Source organism: Bemisia tabaci, chromosome 1 (assembly GCF_918797505.1).
Source record: "Bemisia tabaci chromosome 1, PGI_BMITA_v3".
In the NCBI taxonomy this organism is placed as follows: Eukaryota; Metazoa; Arthropoda; class Insecta; order Hemiptera; family Aleyrodidae; genus Bemisia; species Bemisia tabaci.
The window spans coordinates 64,257,527-64,279,440 of NC_092793.1; the positions used below are offsets into that span (position 1 = coordinate 64,257,527).

At 39.7% G+C, this 21,914-nt stretch overlaps 1 protein-coding gene across 10 annotated transcripts in view; it reads left to right on the plus strand.

The window, feature by feature from the left end:
* The window catches only part of Fancm (FA complementation group M), a 160,568-nt gene that overhangs the window by 45,569 nt on the left and 93,085 nt on the right, over positions 1-21,914 (plus strand). For all 10 annotated transcript variants that reach the window (XR_011900662.1, XM_072305293.1, XM_072305328.1 and 7 more), the window contains 3 exons: positions 2,536-2,708; positions 3,320-3,487; positions 16,089-16,261. Coding sequence is in view for 9 of the 10 variants with exons in the window: in XM_072305293.1 (XP_072161394.1) it covers positions 2,536-2,708; positions 3,320-3,487; positions 16,089-16,261 (514 nt within the window). In the remaining variant the exon portion in view is untranslated. The remainder of the gene's footprint in view (positions 1-2,535; positions 2,709-3,319; positions 3,488-16,088; positions 16,262-21,914) is intronic.

Genomic DNA, 21,914 nt, shown 5'->3' on the forward strand with positions numbered 1-21,914 from the left:
TCGCGGGTCGGGTTCAAGCCCACTCAAGGGCGTCCGGTATTTTATGCTGCTAAACGTAGTAGGACATTAGGTAAGCATGGGTTCGAATTATTATAATTTCCCCGGAAAATTTAGGGGTTGAAATTTAAAGGTCGTCAATATTGAAATTTCATTGCAAAAAAAAAAATTGCAACTTTTTTACAATGAGGGGGTCAGATGTTGTAAAATAATTGCAATTTTCTTGCAAGAAAGTTGAAATCATCTGGAAATTTTATTTCATTTAAATTGCAATTTTTTCGTTGCAAAATGCTACTTGGGACCTGAGGGCTGAAGAACTTCCCACAAACACATCAAACACAACAAACTCATCAAACAGACTACACACATCAAATACCAAACACACCAACCACATCAAACTCATTATACACAAGAAACACATGGAACGCTCAAAACACATCAAGCAAATCAAACACATGGAACACACTTAACACATCAAGCAAATCAAATACAAAAAACACATCGAACACACCGAACACATCAAACAGGCCAAACGTGTGAAACACATTAAACATATCAAACACATCAAATAACAAACACACCAAACACATCTAACACAACAAACATATCGAACACATGAAACACATTAAACACATCAAACACAACAAACATACCAAACACATCTAACACAACTAACATATCGAACACATCAAACACAATACCAAACACATCTAACAAAACAAACATATCAAACTTTTCAAACACAAGCAACACATCAAACACAACAAACATACCAAACACATCTAACAAAAGAAACTATCAAACTTTCCAGACACAAGCAACTCATCAAACATATTAAACCTATCGAACACACCATACCCATCCAACAGAACAGAGCCATGGAACACACCAAACAAATGAAACACACTAAACACATCAAACACACCAATCAAATCAAACACACTAAACATATCAAACACACCATACAAATCAGCACACGAAATACATCAAACACACCGCGGCCCCTTGGGCGCCAGGAAGGGCAGTCCCGAAGGGTTGGGCTCCTTGCTTGCCAGGAAGATTATTCTCCTTTTCTCAAAATTCCTCCATTTGACCTGGTTAATATCAATACATCCAGTTTTATCCCAGGCAATCCTGCTTCGCATCGAACGACATCGAAGATCAATGAGCAACCTTTACCATAGTTTGATAGATGCAATAGGATTGATAGGGATAAAACTGCATTCATCCCGTTTAATCTAAGTTCATCCCAATTCAGTTAGATTCATCCTCGCAGTAACAATGAATTTGATTTTAAATTGATTAAATTTCAAATAAATTAAATTTGTATGTCTTGTCCATGTTGTATGTCTCATGAACATAACAAATATGCACCTACTGTCTCAAATTAAATCAATCAAAAATATACCTACATCACTAAATTTGGGAAATTATACAATTACTAAAGGTAATTTTTTATTTAAAGTGATATTGAACGATTTGAATGGATGAGCATCCAAAAGAACATTAGTAGTTTTAATGAAAATTACAGCAATAATGTATAAAAAAATTAAGTGATGTTCTCATCATAAACTGACAGAATCCACGAGGGGGTTGGGCCGCAGAGCCTTCTAGTCTGTTAAAGTAAGCTTTCATTTAAACCTTGGTTTGATCGTCGAATCGAATACCCAAAAAGGGGCCAAATTTTGGGAAGCTCTTTGAATTCTGGCAGTTTTTTCAGTGCGCTCTTGCGGCTTAAATTTCATTCGTATCAAAAGATTGATAAGAACTCATCCTCTTCAAAATTGTAAGTGCTTTAGTTTTGTATAAAACTACTTTGATCAAAACATCACAACTAAATGAGATATTTTAAAAAAAACGGGATTTTCGGCCATTTTTTGAAAATGACGGCGGACATATCTTAACCTAAATGTAAAATTTGGAGTCAACGTCAAATCAATAATAGAAATACTTCATCAAAACGTTTTCCGGCAGAGTTTCCCTGAGAACTTCCCTATTGCCTGGACTGAATGTACCGGGAGTTTGTTCGTGAACTGCACACTGCATACATAGGTATGCGTGTGGTCCTAGCGTTTCCGTTGGGCGCGTAGATCGATAGACATGAATTGTGAAAGACACGAGGATGGGTCAAAAAGCGGGCTTTGCGGAATTGCGGCTGTAACCTAGATCAGCTTGTTCACAATATTTTTTTTTTTTTTTTTTTTTTCTTAAAGAAAGTCTCACTTTTCATTTCCAAATTTCACCAATCCGAAACTTAAGAAGCTGTTAAAATATCGATGATGTAAAAAATTAGGACTTTCCTAGTTGACATTCATCTTTTTGATCTGATTCAAATGAAAATATAAATATTCCTGAGTGATTGATACTGACTAAGCTGATTTAAGCAACAGCACAGTTTAATCAAGACCTATTTGTGCCAAGTTGATGCCTCAGAAGACTGAGAGAAGTTAGTTTATTTACCATAAACATATCATTATCAAAAGCCCGCTATTTCAATCACAAATTTTAAACTATAATTATGAATGTATCTGTCTCCAGCTTAAAGGGCAACTTTAGCGACAGCTTCTATTACACTGGTCAGGAGGCTGATGGATTTTTCCTGCCCTCTGGAAATTACTATTATTACCCCACAAACTTCCCAGTTCGAGAGTATCAAAAAACCATTATCGAAACAGCACTTTTCAACAACACTTTGGTTGTCCTCCCCACAGGTATTCTGTCTTTAATACGGGATTGCGGGAATATTACCTTTAATTGGGTCATTTGTTAAATTCATATTCTGAAAACACGGATTGAACTCAGCGCCTAGAAATTTTTTCAGATTTTCTTAATCCGTGAATGGCAAAGAAATTCCTTTTTGAAAAAGTCATAAATGAGACCCGTTTGACAACATATTTTTGGTGGGGGCTGATGTTGCCAGGCAAAGGGAACGGCGTTTGCTGATTCGCTAGTTCACAAAATACATTTGAAACATGCTACAACCCTCCAGAAATGCCTTGCCACTGACCCATTGTGGGTACACATGTTCGGAGTGAACAATTGTTCATTGGTCAGTTTCATCATTGAGCAATAGACTCTTATCCACAAAGGAAAGAAAACCAAGTGAAGAAAATGCCTCTTAAGATAAATTCGGAGTACCTACATTGCTGACAGAAAAATTTTAAAAAGTTAAGAAGGAATTCTGGTCACATTGAATGTGTATCACAAGGCCCTTAAACAACGAGTAATGAACGATTCACTTTAAATATACTGATTTTCTTTTCCTTTTTTATTCCGCATTTGTTACTCAAAGATTTCAATATTCTTTTTACTGTTGATGCAGGTTTGGGGAAAACATTCATAGCTGCAGTGGTGATGTACAACTTCTATCGATGGTACCCCCGTGGTCTTGTAATATTTATGGCCCCCACCAGACCTTTGGTTACGCAACAAATTAATGCTTGCACAAACATCATGGGAATCCCACCTTCTGATATCACTGAAATCACTGGTAAACCTTCTCATCATTTTCATGTGTTCTTTCATTTAGTGGCTACGTAGCTTGTCCTCTTCTCAAATATTATTGAAATGCATTTTTCAAGGACTTTCTAACAGACTAATCTAAACAACCAAATATGTCTCAATGCATTTGCAAACTTTTGGCACTTAGTCTGATGAAGTGTCAGCATGAAAGCATTGAACCTCATGAGAGAAAAGGAAGGATAGATGAGGTTCAGAGGAAAATAGGAAAACCCTCCATGAAAGAATATTGATAAAAGATTAATAATATAACTTTTTTTACCCAAAATAAACAAATCAAAAAAAAAATTTAAAAAAATTAATTGAAAAATTATTATCAGCCAAAATAATTCCTATCTTAGAGTTAGTTTCGGGAAAAAAAAAAAAAAAAAAAAAAAAAAAAAAAAAAAAAAAAAAAAGTCAATCCCAGACAAGAATCGCTACTCCTCTCGGTCCCACCATCAACCAAATGAATTACACAATCGATCTCAATGGAATCAGCATAATCTGTAACACCATAAATCTTGCAGATCCTTAGGGTAGCTCAGTGTTAAACAGTATTCTATGATTTAATTCTTTTGGTCAAAATATGACAATATTATATTGTAATTTTTTTTCTAGAAACCCCTCCCCTCGGAACTACAGCCGTCAAAACTAACGAATTTCAGATCTCTGAAGAATGACTTAATGTATCGCCAACCATACCTACAAGTTTGCCTTTTTTTAACCTTTAAATGACAAACTGGGTCTACGAAGCCCGGCGGCTTCTTATTTTTCGCGCCGTGGCAGCTGCAATTCTCGGAGAAGTCTGTCCTTCCCAAATAGCTCTATAAAAACCCTTTAAAACATATTTCTCGAAATAAATAAATTTTTGAAATTTTTTTTTAAGGCAAAACAATTTTTTTTCATGTCTACCTCTAGAATGACTAACCCGGGTCTACGAGGCCCGTATTGAGAAAATATGGTTATTTGATAGCTTTGATGCTTTTTTCTCTGTTCTTTGAAGAATTTTCTGATTTTCATACCTCAACTTCTGGGTCATTCCTTGTCAATTCAACAAAGAATATTTTCGACTATTTTTGATCTTCAAGAAATTTCGCCTTCTTGATAACCTTGCTTAAAAACTGCCAAGAACACATTTTTAGGCCCCTATGTCAACAGGGAACGGAGACACAGGGTGGTCAAATTTCACAAAAAATTTGGAATTTTCAGACTTCCCCAACTTTAAAATTCGAGAACTCCGGTTCTATTGCAGCTACAGAGCTCAATCTTAGCTTGTTTGAAAGCTCTTGACGAGCTTTTTAAATTAATGTACAACATGATATACTTCGGACAAAAAATCGAAGCACCCCCTCGCCGCCCGTTTTTAAAACAGGGAGGTGGAAGGGAGAATATACCCCCGATTTTTTCTTAACTTCGCACCCAATTAAAAGAGTATACAGAGAGCATCTGGTCAAAATTTTATGTTGGGACGGCCATGGGATTTTTTATTCCTTCAATTTTAGTGTATTTTCCGAAGGAAAAATAAGCGTTCTCCCTCATGGTGGCACCTAGACCTGGGAGCATGTAAAGAGCACCGATCTCGAGCCACACACATACACACACACCCCCCCACAGACACACATATATATATATAATATAGCGAACTTCATGAGTTGTATAACCGTAACTTTTTATTTATTTTAAACAAAAAATTTTTTACAATGCGACGTTTCGGTGGCTTATTATTCCCACCATCATCAGGCAGAGACTGAGGCGACAAAACAAGGAAAAACAAGAAATAAATACCTAGTCCTCCGATCCAACACGGTCAGGGAAGAGAAGAAAAGATAGTTACAATCTAACGAACATTACAAACATTGTTGCCTGAGTTACAGCTATTAATAAACTTTGATGGTCATCAATTAGAAAGCATCGGTACCTACCAAATAATCCTCAAAATGGGAAAATTCTGTCCTTAAATTCAGGGCATTGCTATTTTTAAGAATGCTTAACCTTTCTAAATTTAAACGGACCTGCTCATTTTTCTCTTGTTTTAGCACTCTGGTGTTATCATAATCAAATTGATGGTTTGTTTCTTTTACGTGCTGCCTAAGTGCCGTTTTTTCATGCTTATTAAACTTGTGTCCGTCAAGGCGCCTATGTACATACTGTGAAGTCTGCCCAATGTAGACCCCTGGGCACCCTTTGCATGGGATTTCATAAACCATGTCGGACATTTTCTCGTTTGGGATTTTGGTTTTTAGAGCTGATTTAAACCCTTTCAAATTACACTTATTTGTTGTTACTAGCGATAATCCAAATGGTTTTATTGCGGCACTTAATTTTTCAGAACATGAGGACAAATATGGTCCAACCACCGTCTCTTCTTTTCCCCTATTTTTGTGAGGGGGGAAACCGTTGTAGCAAGAATTTATTACCTCCGCAAAAATTGACTCGATAAGTGACCACGGGTAACAATTCTCAATCAACAATTGCTTTGCCTCTTTTATTTTGTCTTTTCTGAGCAAAGGATGTGTCAACAAACATACACGCGTTGCAAGATTTTTTACCACATTGATTTTTTGTGGAAGTGGTTGCAGACAAAAAATTGAGATATCTACCAGAAAATATTGGTTTTTTAAACCATGACGTGATCAATTTCCCTCTGTTTTTTATGACAGTGACATCCAAGAAATTTAAAGAGTTGTTGACTTCACGCTCGAGTGTAAAATTTGATATTGCTCGAAAAATTATTGAAAAAATGGAAAACATTGTCAAGATCATCTTTGTGACAGCATAAGATAATATCGTCTGCAAAACGTTTATAGAATAGCAATTTATAAGGGAACACTTGAAATAATTTTTCCTCAAAGTATTCCATTACCAGGTTGGCAACATTGGCGCTTACTGGTGACCCCATTGCCAAGCCGTTTATCTGCTTGAAGCATTCTTCGCCGAAAGTGAATACTGTTGACTCTAAACATGCTTTAATGCCGGCTAAAAATTGATCCTCTGGCAACGTTGTATGGGGAGCAATTGTCATCCATTTTTCTTTAATAACATCAAGGGCTAGTTTTATCGGAATATTTGTGCACATAGACACAACGTCTAATAAAGCTAAAACAAAGTCATCAGGTAATGATTGGGTTTTGAGAAAATCTACGAATTCATAAGTATTCTTGACAGTGTTCCCACTTTTCTAAAAACCAATAAAAAACCAAAATTAAATTAATTTTGGATCGGAGGACTAGGTATTTATTTCTTGTTTTTCCTTGTTTTGTCGCCTCAGTCTCTGCCTGATGATGGTGGGAATAATAAGCCACCGAAACGTCGCATTGTAAAAAAATTTTTTTTTAAAATAAATAAAAAGTTACGGTTATACAACTCATGAAGTTCGCTTTATTATTCATAAAATAACCATGAAATTTTATATATATATATATATATATATATATGGAGGGGGTGTGTGTGAGTGTGTATTTCAGCCAGCGTGAGGATTTTTCAGTTTTCAGAGCGTTGAGCAGCAATTAATTTATTAGTTTCTTGAAACAAAATTTCTGGGGTTTATAGTCCCTTCAGCGTAATTTTAAACTGCTAAGAAAAAATCGGAATGCGTTAATTACTTTTTGCACAGCGAGGGGTCAAAGTGGAGGGAGGTTTAATTTTGTCCACGTGATAACTCGAGTAAAAATGAATATTTTGAAATTTTGACGGTAGTTGGAGATCTACTAAGACCGGTTTCCTATTGAATTTCAACAAAATCAGCCAACGCGTTCCATAATAGTGGCAATTTACCGTTTTTATGGGTGAGGGGGGGAGGAGTTGCGCTAAATCTCGAATAAAAATGATATTTTGAGCTGAAATTTAAATGGTAGTTAGAGGCCCCACCAAGTTTGGTTCCCCATATAATTTCAGCAAAATCGGCTCATGCGTTTTGTATTAGCGGTCATTTATATGTTTTACAGGCGGGAGGAGGGGGGTTGCGTGAAAATATTTCTCAACGTCCAATCAATTTTTCCCCAATATTAAATCCGCTCAGGTGAGAATATAAAAAAAATGAGGGAAAGGATAGGTCGGAATTTAGTATAAATCATAACTGGGATCTAGGGTCAAGTTTAATCAGCCAAGGGGAACGTTTTCTTCAAACATATCTGTGGCAAGAGGGGAAGGGTGAATGATTTCATTCCTCAATGCGACGCTACCCTTCAGAAAATACATTCATGCCGTGGTAAATGCGCGGACTACAAAAAGAACCGTCCCCTACTTGCCGGCAACCCCACAGGAAAGCTCTGCCGCTAGCGGCAGGGTTTTTCCATTATTTTATCACTGGATTTTTTGTGCATTTAAGCGGCCCAAAATGAATAATTCGGACTTAATGGTCTCCGTTGAAATAAAATTAGAATAATTCCAATTTACTTACATTAGTGAGGCCAAAGAATACGAAACTTCGGTTCCACCCGGTGGAGGAGGACAGAGGGGCAGCCTACAGGGGTGGGGGATGTTGCTCCTAAGCATAGTTAAGGTTTGCAGTTGGTCCTCTGTAAGTCTTAAGTCTTGCTCGGAGAGGGTGGGGGAAAATTACGACTTTAGAAATACAAATGAAAGCATGCAGGAAGGAGAGGTCCAAATGGGGAGTCGGAGGTTTTGGCTTGTGTATCCAATGCCTGGAAGCTCTAAATGTGCTGACACCTACAAATTTCAGATGGCTTGAATCATGTTGCAATTTCAGTGCATTTATTTAATCAGGTCAAAATTTTTTAATTATTTAAAAATATTATACTTCTCAGATGAAGCAGCCTCTCAGTACAAAAACAGAAAAAAATTCATTAATCTTAGTAACCATGCAGAAGATTTTGGTATCTCTGCAGAGTGGCATTTTTTTACCAACTCTCACGGCAAAGGAGTATGTGATGGAGTCAGAGAGAGTGTGTAAAGATTGGCCAGCTGTGCAAGTCTTCAGCGTCCTTATTGTAATCAGATAATGACACCTTGGCAATTATTTGACTGGTGCCAGAGTGATTCAAGCAACACGAACGTCCACTCAGTCACTACAGCCAAATATGTAACAGAGCCAGAAAAATTGGACGAAAGATTCAGTATCTGTCAAACTATAACAGGGACTCAAAAACTTCACAGTTCCATACCGTTGCAAACAACAAATATAGTTCCAATGGCAACATTTTTTTCTGAGTTTGAAAGCAGTTTAAAAGTTTCGGTTATAGGAGAGAAAAACCTTTGTGAGGATCTTCTCTTAAAATTAGACGATGTTCGAGGTTTTGTAATCTCCTGTTACGGCAAGAAGTGGTGGTTCGTTTGTGTCCTCCAAACATATTTAACAACAGAGGAGGTGGAACTAACCTTTTTACCTCCTCCTGGACCCAACCGATCATACTGCAACCCACAGAAGGTAGGTGTGACGACCGTCGCATTAGGTGACATACTCATGTGTGTCACGCCTACCAGAAGAACCTATGCATGAACCAAAGCCGAAATGGAAGAGGCATCAAGCCTCTTGAAGAAAAAGCTGAAATGAAAATTCCTTTTAGGTTGAAATCTATACCATTTCAGCAAGTCTTTGCTCGATTGACCATGGTATGAGAAATGAACTTTCACCTAACTCAGCTTATCTCAGGTCATGGAGCATTTATGTACTCCCTGCATAAAAGAAAGGTTACTGCTCCTAATAAATGTCCTTTCTGCCCAACGGAGATTGATACACCAGAGCATGATATATTCAAAAGCAGACACTTTGACTCTGAAAGAACTTCCTTAGAAGAAGACATTTCAAATAAACTCAACATCGAAGACTTCCAGGAGATACTCCTCTCATCCAAAGAGAACTGGCGCAAGACGACCCGTTTGATCTCTGCCACGATGCAGGCCAGAAAGAAGAAAATGGACGAGAACTCATCGGTTGATGGTATGCCTCCTGAAGGCGTTTCCGACAATCATCATCTTCTTATTCAAATTTATTTTGCTCTTACCTCTTCAATTTCAGCTCGTTCGATAACAGTTTAATTTTAAATTACTTAGCCCTCTAAATTTTCTGTTCAGTTTTAACAAAAGTTACTAAACCCTGTTATAAATATTATTCAATTTTAGCTTTAAATTTAATGTTTAAAGAGCAACGCCAAGAATGGCACAATTTGGGCCAACGGGGATTTTTCTGAAACCGGGCCCAAACAATACCTTATGATACCCTGAAACTCTGGTTAAAATTTTAGCTTGAGTATACGCACGATTTTTAAGAGACGAGGGAGCAAAGTTGCCAACTCGCCATCATTCTGGACAGCATTTCTACAGCAAATAGACGAAGAAAATGGACGAAAAAGTTACACCTTTGATGGGTTTCGGCTGTAATTGTTCTTATTGGGCCCCCAAGCATTTAACTGTGTTCAGTTTTAAAAATTTTGGTCGCACAGTGGTCCAAAATGGGGAGAAATCGTCGACAAATCAGGATTCTTTGTCAAATTTTTAAAAATTGATGTAAAATTGTCGGTCTGCTGCAGTTTTCATGGCTAACAATGTTCTTATCGGTCTTCAATGCATGAAATTGTGTTCAGCTTCACAAATTTACATCGCACAGTGGTCAAAAATGGGGGAATTAGTGGACAAATTAAGATCCTCTGTGAAACTTTTAAAAATGAAGTGAAACTGTTGGTCCCCTGTTGGTCCGCAGTTTTAGTGGTCTAATGGTGCTGATGAGCAGCGTCAGGTTTTTCTTACTGATTTTTGTCGTGCCCCAGATGTTCACACTGTAAAAAATTATCGAGAGTATCGCACTAACTATTAGCTTCTTTTTCGAGAAGGTCGGACCTCCTATATTTGGCAGAATGCTGGAGAAGGTGCGAATAGTCATGTTGGCTTTCTCGGCAACCCTTCGGAAGTGAGTATTGAAAGAACCGTCACAGTCCAGCCAGATACCGAGTTGCTTGATCGCCGGAGCAGGAGTTATGGGATGATCGGCTACCTTAATTTTATGGTTTGTTGAATTCTTCTTCTTCTTCCTTTTATTTGAAACTATCATCGCTCCTGTTCTTGTTGGTGCCATGACTAAGTAGACGTTTCTAAGTTCTGCTTCTAGTTCTTTAGTAATTGAGTTGGCAGTATTTGATGGAGAAAATCTGTTTTTATTGTTGATTAGGATAGTTAAGTCGTCAGCGTAGGCAGTTTTTTGGCAAGTGAAGGATGTGGACAAGTCTACAATTTTATTGTAATATAGGTTCCAAAGAAGTGGACCGAGTATCGAACCTTGGGGGGCTCCACTATTGATTTTGATTGTCATACCGTTTATCTTAATAAATCTGCCTGAAAGGTAGCTAAGTAAAATGCGGATCAAGTAAGAAGGCGCGTTTTTGTCGAGTAATGATTGGTGAATATCCAACCAGCTGAGAGAGTTGAATGCATTCTTGATATCAATTATTAGCATAGCAAGACACGGAGGATGAGCTGTGTTAAGATTCAGGTCTTTGACAATTTCATTTCTCACTTTGTTAATCGCATCAGTGGTAGAGTAGCCTTTCCTAAATCCGTGCTGGTTATCTGAAAGGGAAAATTCGGGTAGCTGTCTTGCGGCTATAATATGTTCAAAAATCTGTCCCAGGATGTGAAGCATACAGATAGGTCTGAAAGCTTTCTCGACTCCATTAGGCTTTTGTTTGGGGATTAAAGAGAGATTAGCTAATTTCCATTCACCTGGAAAAATCCCTTCCCTCAGATAGCAGTGGAACATATCTAGGCCTTCATTACTGTTTGCAAGTACGAAAGCTTTCACAACTTCGGGAGGGAAATAATCAGGGCCGGGTGACTTCTTGTTTTTAATCTTCGAGACCGCTCTATGTAATTCATCTATGGTTATTTTGGGAAAATCTTCTTGGATAAAAAGGGGCCAAGTTATATCTGCGTGTGTCGGAAAGAGCTTATTTACAGTGGCAATTGCTTCTTTGTCTGAAATCGAGGAGCCGTCTTGGTTTACTAGTGATTCGAGTCTTCTCTTCCGGGACTTGTACGCTCTACCCCAAATATCATTATTGAGTTCTTCCATCCAACCTTTCCACATATCTGTTTAGCAATCTTGATCTTTATGGGAAGTTCCTTCCTTTGCATTTGGAGTTTGGAGAGCAGGTATGACCTTAGTTTCTTGTCGCTGGTACGAGTGATTTGCCTACGAATGGCGGTACAGCCTTCTTTTGAGCGTCGAATATCATCATTCCACCATGGTGCAGATTTTTTCCCACAACCAGCATATTTCGTCTGAAAAGATTGGTTACATGCAGCAGTCAGGATATTAAAACAAGTCATGGCCGTGAGGACCGTAATGGCGGCTGTCTTTTTTACTGCTGTGACTGTATGAGGGCTGTCCCAAAAGAAACCGGTCTTTTGTCATAGAAGGCGAACCGAGCGTTGTAATGCAGTTTTCTTGGGCTTGTTTGAAAGCTGATAAGCTTTTGAAGATGCTTGTTTTTACAGAATGCATAAATTCGTCTTGGTAAGGAAACTACACGCTTTGGAATGAAGGAAAGTCAAACTCGAGTTGCGATTTTTGTCTTTATTTCAAGAAAAATTTAGATACAACTTGAAAAAAACCCAGGTTTTAAGTTAAAAACTTCGTTGTTCTCTTATTCAAATGCTTAAAAATAAGGATATTAACATTTTAAGCAGCTTACCAAGTCATCACTTATCCCCTTCAAAATACTCGCCAGCTTTGTCGATGCATTTTTGCCACTGTTCTTCAATTGGGAGAAACACTGTTGGAAATCCTCAGGTTCGAGGAATTGTCCATCATGAATTTTTACCGAAAGGAGAAACTGTCAATGGCGAATATTACAATGGTGTTCTGAGACGTTTGCGCGAAAATGTCCGCAGAAAATGTCCCGAGCTTTGGAAAGAGAATTCCTGGTTTCTGCATCACAATAATGCACCTGCCCATGCATCCCTCCAAATTCGCGAATTTTGTGCAAAGAATGCCATGAGTGTCCTCCCTCATCCCCCCTATTCACCTGACCTGGCTCCGTGTCATTTTTTTTTATTTCCACGACTTAAATCTACCTAAAAAGGTCGACGTTTTCAAACCATTCCGGAAATTCAAGAGAACACCTTGAAGGAATTGCAATCATTCAAACCTGAGGAATTCCATTAGTGTTTCTCCCAATTGAAGAAACGGTGGCAAAAATGCATCGACAAAGCTGGCGAGTATTTTGAAGGGGATAGGTGATGACTTGGTAAGCTGCGTAAAATGTTAATTTCCTTTTTTTTAAGCATTTGAAGAAGAGAGCAACGAAGTTTTCAACTTAAAACCAGGGGTTTTTTAAGTTGTCTCTATATTTTTCTTGAAATAAAGACAAAAATCGCAACTCGAGTTTGACTTTCCTTTATTCCAAAGCGTGTAGTTTCCTTACCAAGACGAATTTATGCATTCTGTAAAAACAAGCATCTTCAGTAGCTTATCAGCTTTCAAACAAGCCCAAGAAAACTGCATTACAACGCTCGGTTCGCCTTCTATGACAAAAGTCCGGTCTCTTTTGGGACAGCCCTCGTGCGTTTTGTGAAAGCCTTCAGATTTTCTCTTTTCACCCACCACCCTTCTGAGAGTGTCTGAGTTTCCGGAAACAGCACGAGAGGTCAATTTATGTCTACTGTTTCTGATCTTGAATGTGACAGTATTATGGTGGCTGAAGTTTTCCACATCGTGCGTTTTAACATCAAAAATCCGGTTTTGTAAAGAGGCTGAACTAATTATCAGGTCAATAAAATATCGTCCCATTGGACCCTCGAAGGTGGGGGTTTTTGATCTAGGGTCATAATGTGCTATTAAGTCGTTTGATTCGATCCATTCTCGACAAATTCTCCTGCGTGAATCTTCGAGACGATCACCCCAGGAAGTTGAACGACAGTTAAAGTCTCCCATCAGGATGACAGGACGGGTTTGATTTTTTATATCGTACTCTAGGGCGTCTAAGGTAGCACTAAAGTCTTCTAACGAGAGAGCGGGGTGTGGGTGGAAATAGCAACTGTAAAAAATAATGTTGTCGTATTCCATAGAGACAAAACCTCTATGACGCTTCCAATTTCTACAGCCTCCAATAAGGCTCTTGGTTGTGAAGATCGCAACGTCGTCCCGTAGATCGCATAAGTGATTGTCATACTTCGCTTTCCTAATGTTTGGTTCTGGTATTACGATAATGCCACATTTGAGATTATCAGCCAGTTCTTTGGATGCGTCATGGGATTCTGGAACTCTAACAGCATTGCAGAGAAGAGCCGAAAAGTATTCTGTAGATTCAGGAGGGCTGGGGTTGGTTTGTCCTTTGTTCTTCTTGAGATTTCTCCGGTTTGTTTTGGAGATATCTTTAACTGCTAAAATTGGTTGTTTTGAGCTTAGCCTCCTCAGCGTGGATGAAACGAGGGCATTTTTTGCTCCAAATTGGGTGGGTCAGATTTTCAAGAGATCCGCTTTGAGTCATGGGGCAAACCGCAGAAAAAACACTTCTGGTCGGGGGATCTGCACGATTTTGCCGCATGTCCGTAGATAAAACACTTGTGGCATCTGGTGGGATAGATACTGTCATTTCAGGGGCAACTGCTCAGACCTATGAAGAGGCGTCGAACGTTCACGATGGTGTGACGGATAGGAGGAGTACATTCCGCGATAACTGTTTTAGTGCTAAATCTTTGATCGGCTTTTGTTTCAAAGGATTTTACTATCTTGAAACCATTCTTAAATTCGTGGATGTCGAAGCGGGAGTTATTTTGAATGAAACTATTTTTGTCAACAATATCTTGGATGATGTCTTCATTTGACAGGTCGCCTTCAATGTTTCGAATTTTTATTCGTGGGTTTCTAAGACATAAGACTTGGCATACAAGGTTTCCAACAGCATTGAGTTTATCTTTAATTTGTTGAATGTGCGTAGAATTTGCGTCCGAAGTATATCATGTTGTGCATCAATTTAAAAAGCTCTTCAAGAGCTTTCAAACAAGCTAAGATTGAGCTCTGTGGCTGCAAAAGAACCGGAGCTATTGAATTTTAAAGTTGGCGAAGTCCAGAAATTCCAAATTTTTTGTGAAATTTAACCACCCTGTGTCTCCGGTCCCTGTCGACATAGGGGCCTAAAAATGTCTTCTTGGTAGTTTCGAGGCAAGGTTATCAAGTAGGCGAAATTTCATGAAGATCAAAAATATCCTAATCAAAAATAATTGAAATCCTCCTTCAACTGTTCCCGTGACTCTCGAATCTCCGGCCACCACGCTTTCCGTACCAGCGTGTAAAAAGGCATGAAAAAAAGCAAAAGATTGCGTGGGTGTCGAATTCCGGTTTCCCGAAGAAGTGCATGCCTAACTCCCTCCACCGAGCGAGATCCGGCGACACCGTGCGCTCGAGTCATATGAGCACAGAATGACCATGGCAACAGCAACTTCGCTTTCCGTCTCCAAAATTCGCTTGACCTACAAAGAAACTGGGTTGGGCCCAGTACCCTTGGAGAGCTCCCACACCGCCCAACGCGGGACGAAGGGCAGAACCTCCAGTCCAAACGCGGCCCCAATAGGCACGACGGAGAGGGAGCCAATGCGATTCATCCGAAAACCCTCAATTAACTTATCCCTCATGCAATTTATCCGAAAGCCCCCCCTCCCTCCTCCCCCGGAATGGAGGAGTGGGCTTTATTGAACGTCGCCGACCCAGTGCCAACCAGCAGAGCGAACGGGAAGGTACAAAGTGGGGGACTTTAGGCATAGCAGTCGAATAAACGGCTTCATGGAGCGCAGCGCCCCTCCAAGACGGTGTGGGTCGGTAATTTTTAAACTTACCTAAGCTCCGGCCGCCCGGGGGCACTCGCATGCCGAATACCGGGACGAAAGGAAGAACGCAGTGGGAGCGGCGGCGGTTTTCCCGAAAAAACGCTAAAGGACTCTAGCAATCCCCTGCAGGATCGGACTGGAATATCCGGCCGCCAGGGTCCCGCCGATCAATTCTCAGGAACGTGGGACACTGTGGGGAGGGGGGGGGGGAGGCAAGAATCTATAGGTCGCGGTGGACCGCCAATAATTTTATTATATAGGTCGATAAATCTTATTTTGACCTAAAGAATTGATTTTTAAATCTGACAACCCTTACGCACCCTGAATATCACTTACTGTCTGCCTGTCCTGCTTACCACTACACCAGTAAATAATACATGCAAAACCATCAAAAAGATATAAACCAAATTCTCAGGAAGGTCACAGAAGAGCAGTTTTTGAAAGATTTTTATCACGACTTTGCCACAGGTTGAAGAAATTCATTTTTATTTTTCCATAGGTTTAAAAATGGGATCCTGTTCGATCAATGAGTAGCTAGTTTTTTTTTATTCTTTCACTGTGTAAACACTAATGCATCATGTAATAATGTACTGAATGTAATTTGGAGTACGATGTGCTACACATGTAAGATTTTCTGGCCAGCCAGCCTCTCCCCCTTGTCAAATCCTTTTGGGCATACATATGTAAATAAATGACTATCTATTCCATTCAAAGTTACAGCTTTGATGATAAAGTTTTTCATCTTCTTTAATGAATCAAATTTAGTAGTTTTATTCCATAAGATTTAATTGTTGTCTCTTATTGTTGTTCAGGAAAATCTGTCAAAACAAATAGAATAGACAGTTGGAAACAAAAACGGATATTTTTTGTGACCCCACAAGTAATGGCCAATGATGTTCTTAAAAATGTCTGTGATCCAAACAGAGTCAGATGTGTAATTTTTGATGAAGCACACAAGGCACGGGGTAACTATTCTTACTGCCAGGTAAGCAAACCTAGTCTCCTCGATATAGTGATCAAATTCATTTCAGCCCTATAATTGAGTGGATTCTAATTTTGTAAACTTTTTCAGATACCTCATATTTGTTGTGAGGGGCCTAAATTTTTAACATGTTTCCCCAGTATAGGTTTTTTGGCGATGGTTTATTTGAAACGGAAAGGCGGCTGACTAGGCAAATATGAGGTGCGCGAGGCAGGCCTCACCTCAGAGGGTCGGTCGGTGAGGAGACGCAACAAAAGAGACGAGACGAGCGTGTACGAAAGGAAAAACAACGGTTTATTGGACAACAAAACACAGTGAAAAGGCACAGCTCGAAATACAATATAAATGAAAACTCGACACGAGGTAAAAAGGCTAATGAGAAACGGAGGAAGGAAGGGAACCTTGATCGACGGCCAGAGACGCGGAGAGGCAAGCGAAGGCTGAGGCTCAAGATGGCGGACAGCCGCGGTCACTGGTTGAGAACCAAGGTCCAGGGGAGGGGAGTGTTACGCAACGGCCAAGCATATCTCCGCAAGGATATGAAAGACTGCTGCAGACCGTCACATATTTCAAACTAGCGGGAGTTTCAATGCACCAGTTCCATGTCTCCTGTAATAAAGAAAATTTATTTATACTTCGGCTCCACTGCAACTTTTGCAACAATTTCGATATATTTATATCAAAAGGAACTATATTTATTCTGACATGAACCCCGGGATCCCGAAAAATACGTGCATGAGAGGGCTTCTGTCATAATGGATGTTGTTCGTTTTGATTAAAATGCATCCATTTATATACAGGGTGTTTCAGACCACCGGTACCAGGCCTTTTTCTCGGTTGGTTTAGGTCGTACGAAGTCGGAGACCGTGGGGTTGAATAGGGAATTGACCCCAAGGAATCTGAATTTCGTGGTCCCGAAACCCCACCCCCCCCCCCTTGGGAGGTAAAGGGAGGGTCACGATGCTAAAAGTCACGGTTCCCGACCGAATTGCGGATGAATCGCATCAGAATTGAAAAGCACGGAAAATTTCGCGTGGAATTGACCCCTAAAAATCCAAAATCGGACCATCCAAGGCCCAAAAATGAACCCCTAAAGAGGGGGACAGTATCCCCCTCCATAATTTCTCTTTGGTCTCAAAATTGACGTAAATTCTCCAGAAAAAGACGGTTACCCAGGTAATCGACCTCGAAAAATCCAAATTTCATGGTCCCGAAGCTCCTCTAGCTCCCCTTGGGGGGTAAACGGGGGGGGCCAATTTTAAAAATCGGGGCTCCTTTCCGAATCGCAAATTGATTGCATCCAAATTGAGGAGCAGAACACATTTACATTTTAAGTGACTCCTAAGAGTTCTAATTGACCCCCCTGAACGGCAGAAAGTAACCCCCTGAGGAAGTGGGCCTCGCCCCCGCCGAAGATTCCTCAGGATTCGTCTTTGGTCGCAAAATTGACGTTGATTCTCCAGAAAAAGACGGTCTCGACCGACGGGTAATCTCTCGACGATGTAATCGACCCCGAGGAGCTTAGGGAACATGAAATTTAGAGTCCTCGGGGTCGATTACACGGGAAACCATCTTTTTCTGGAGAATCGACGTCAATTTTGCGACCAAAGACGAATCCTGAGAAATTTTTGGCGGGGGCGAGGCTCCCTTCCTCAGGGGTTACTTTCTGCCGTTCAGGGGGGTCAATTAGAACTCTTAGGAGTCACTTAAGATGTAAATGTGTTCTACTCCTCAATTTGGATGCAATCAATTTGCGATTCGGAAAAGAGCCCCGATATTTAAAATTGGGCCCCCCCTTCCCCGTTTACCTCCCAAGGGGAGCTAGAGGAGCTTCAGGACTATGAAATTTGGATTTCTCGAGGTCGATAACCTGGGTAACCGTCTTTTTCTGGAGAATTTACGTCAATTTTGAGACCGAAGAGAAATTATGGAGGGGGGTACTGTCCCCCTCTTTAGGGGTTCATTTTTGGGCCTTGGATGGTCCGATTTTGGGTTTTTAGGGGTCAATTCCACGTGAAATTTTCCGTGCTTTTCAATTCTGATGCGATTCATCCGTAATTCGGTCGGGAACCGTGACTTTTAGCATCGTGACCCTCCCTCTACCTCCCAAGGGGGGGGGGGGGTGGGGGGGTTTCGGGACCACGAAATTCGGATTCCTTGGTGTCAATTCCCTATTCAACCCCACGGTCTCCGACTTCGTGCGACCTAAACTAACCGAGAAAAAGGCCTGATACTGGTGGTCTGAAACACCCTGTACTACACTTTATTACCTCCTCATGTGTATTTTCAATGAAACTTATCGTTTAGAAGGTGATCCGATGATTATGTGTCCTGTCTCCCACTGATTCATCTCGCAATAAGAAAATTTCAAGTGCCCATTGCCTCATAATGATTGCTTTTGTTGGATTCTTGTTATTTGGGGGTATAGAATAAGAGTTATAAGAAAACCAACAACCTGCACCTGCAATATTGTTTATAGCCTTTTCTGAAAACAACTCAAGCAGGAAGGAGCAGAGCATGATAGAGGAAAAAAGTATGAATGATAGCCAGATCAACACATTGTGTCGTTCAAAATTGCTTGCTTCAGTGACACTTGCCTCTCTGTATGAGCTGATTCAGGCCTAAATGGTGCTAGAGACAACATATCTAGAGTATGGCTCAGTTATGCTCGGGATAATCTACAGGGTGAGCCAGCAGTTCCAAGATGGCCAGCTAACTTTTGAATGGCTTCACCTATAAAGATGAAAGAAGGTTATTCACATAGGGGAAAAATGTACTCAACCCGGAATGCAAGAAACTTTGTGGGCTAATAGTACTTGTTGAGAGAGGCTTCTCTCTAGTTCTGCTTTCGCAGGAACCCCAGGGAAACAGCATTGCCATTTTTTATAGTCGTAACCTTCAAACATCCATAACTTTTGCAAAAATGCAGTTACAGTCACAGAACTCATATTCATACTAAAAAACGCAACAAATTATGCTCTATCGACCTACGCAGAAGTTTGAGTCCATCATTGCCACGTTTTGGCTACTTATTTTATTTATTTTCATAATTATTGAAAATCACGTCACCGTCTGAAAGAATGTTTGCAGTTGGTGGGGATTGAATAAAAACCTGTCAGAATTATTGTTCGATTGATATTGCCCCCATTGATATGTCATACTTTTCTGAGAGGCTTAGGAAATACTAGTTATAGCGATTTAAAAATTCGGCAACACGCCGAACACCTGACTTTGACCCTCGTTCCTGTACGTTTCGCGACTTAGTGTTGAAGCAAAACGCCTAAACCGAACATAATTTGAAAAATCAGTTCATGTTTTGCGCTTTTTTGAAACTGACATTACCGAAGGAATTGACGCGGCGGCGGAGTTGCCGGTTTTCAACTGCTGCGATCACAATTTGAAGTATTAGTCATTAAATCACGTCCAGTTACAGTTTTCAATCCAAACTAACCGTTTACGACATGGTGTTCATAACATTTCCTACTTTCCGTAGGAATTCACGTAAATGCGGGGTTCCCAGTTTTCAAGAAAATTACCACTGCAATCAAAATATAATGTATTAATCATTTAATCACATCCAGCCACATACACGTAGCCTCATTCTGTAGTTGGTACCGTCGATTTATCCTATCGACGGTTCGCTACATCGATCGCTACTCTAGAGGAATTCGTATATTGAATATGCTCTCCTTCAAAAATATATGATTACTACTAATCAACTGCAACGGTTCAAGCTTTATGAATTTGAGCTTGCTACCGCCTTGTGGAAGTTCACTGGTGAACTGTATGTGAAAACGAGAAAATTACAGTGTGGGGAGGGAGGACAGTGCTTATATTATATTAAAATACCCTTTTAAGGGGCTGCCCTATGTAATAAGGATATCAAAATTTTACATCTTTTTTTTTTTAAACAAAATAAGTGTTGTGATTTACGTCAAGTTGTAGTGAGCTAATATCCAATTGTATAAAAATAATATGGGGAAGTAGCAAGACTAAAATACTCACCATCGTATTACACATTAAATCTGGCATACATCGATTATTCTCACCTTTTAATAGATATGAAAAAGTTGTACGTTTGATTAATTGAATTTGGGAACTTAGAACATTTTTACTAAAATGATAATAAATTACCATTTTTCACCTAGTGAAGTATAGACCATGACCTATTCTAATAGCCTCAAACTCAACTAATGTGGCTACAGGATTGACAAAATTATATACAAACAACTTTTTTATTGTTTCTTCTTGTTTTTCAACTATTCTAATCATATTCAAATGGTGGTATGACGCGCCGTTTGGGCAGAAAAACGCACAACTCTGACCGCGGAGCATCAGAGTGCATCGTTCGCATCGGTTTCACCGGTGCAACACATCGGTGCCACCAGCCTTCCCCGGCTTTTGATTGGCTCGCAATTTTCCTCAATTTTCTTTAGTTTGAAAGAAAATTTCTCGTGGAAACCTCTCTGAAGTGCTTCTCAAAGCGACTACAAAGCTATTGATATATTACACCTACCATGTTTCTGTTTTTTTACTTTCAATTTGAATCAAGTCTCAAAAAAAAGCTGTACCTAACCTAACCTCAACCGTGGGTATTCATTTTCATTGCCAAGAGAAAACATTGCAAATAGCCACCAGCAGTTCTCGATCTGAAATTTGACAAATTTTCAATTTAAAATCATCTTTTGTGACCTAAAATGGTTTTTTGTCTTTCAATCAGTGTCGGCTTAATACCTTTTCACTTCAGTTTCTAAAGTTTATGGCATTTCTTCATTGTTCCTTTCGCTCCTAATGGTTGAAGCTGAAGCCAAGTAGCTCGTCGGTTTGATCTGCTTTTTTTCCTCGAAGAGGATTTAATTGTGCCTCTCCTTCAAGTCTCAGCTTTAGCAGTGTTACTTTTTCATCATAAACAATTACTTTGGTAATAATCAAAAGTTTACATTTCAGTTCTGTATCTACAAGTGTCTGCATCAGGAATCGTTCTCCGAGAGCAGCATCTCATGACTGCAGCATACAGATGGAAATTAAGCTTGTTTCATGGTTTTATTTAAACAACTTGTGCTCTAAATTTATCGTTGAAGTGACAAATGGTGTGTATTACTGTACCCGAAAGCCTAGCGTAGAAACTTTGAGCACCTGTCTCAGTGTGAGCGGTCCTTTGTTGCGGTCAAAGCTGCTCATTGATGACAGTTTCTCAAAGGAAAAGTCTTCGATGGATCAAGAAAAATTATCTAATGACTTATACTGATGACGCATTCTATGTCATTCTCTAATAATTCTTCCATGGCTTATGTATGTAGGTATAAATTAAGATTTAATATGTATTTCCTTGACGTGAATAAATCTTTCCTAGTGAGTGCTAATCGGACTCCGAATGATTTCCTTTACCATTCCTCTACGGATATTATAGGGAACAAAATGAATCATGTGATTTCAGCCTGATTGTTGAAATTTTTTGTTTGTCGGGACGACATAGATGACATCGGTTAAAAGGCGGAGCGTGATTGGTTGGCTATGTCTTATCGCTGCTTTGTCGTGCCTATGTCAAGTTGAACTCTTGACAAGCTAACGGCACCTCTTAAGTTTCCGACAGTATGTTGTCCATTCCACCTGACAAAGGCACGACAAAGCAGGGATAAGACATAGCCGATTAATC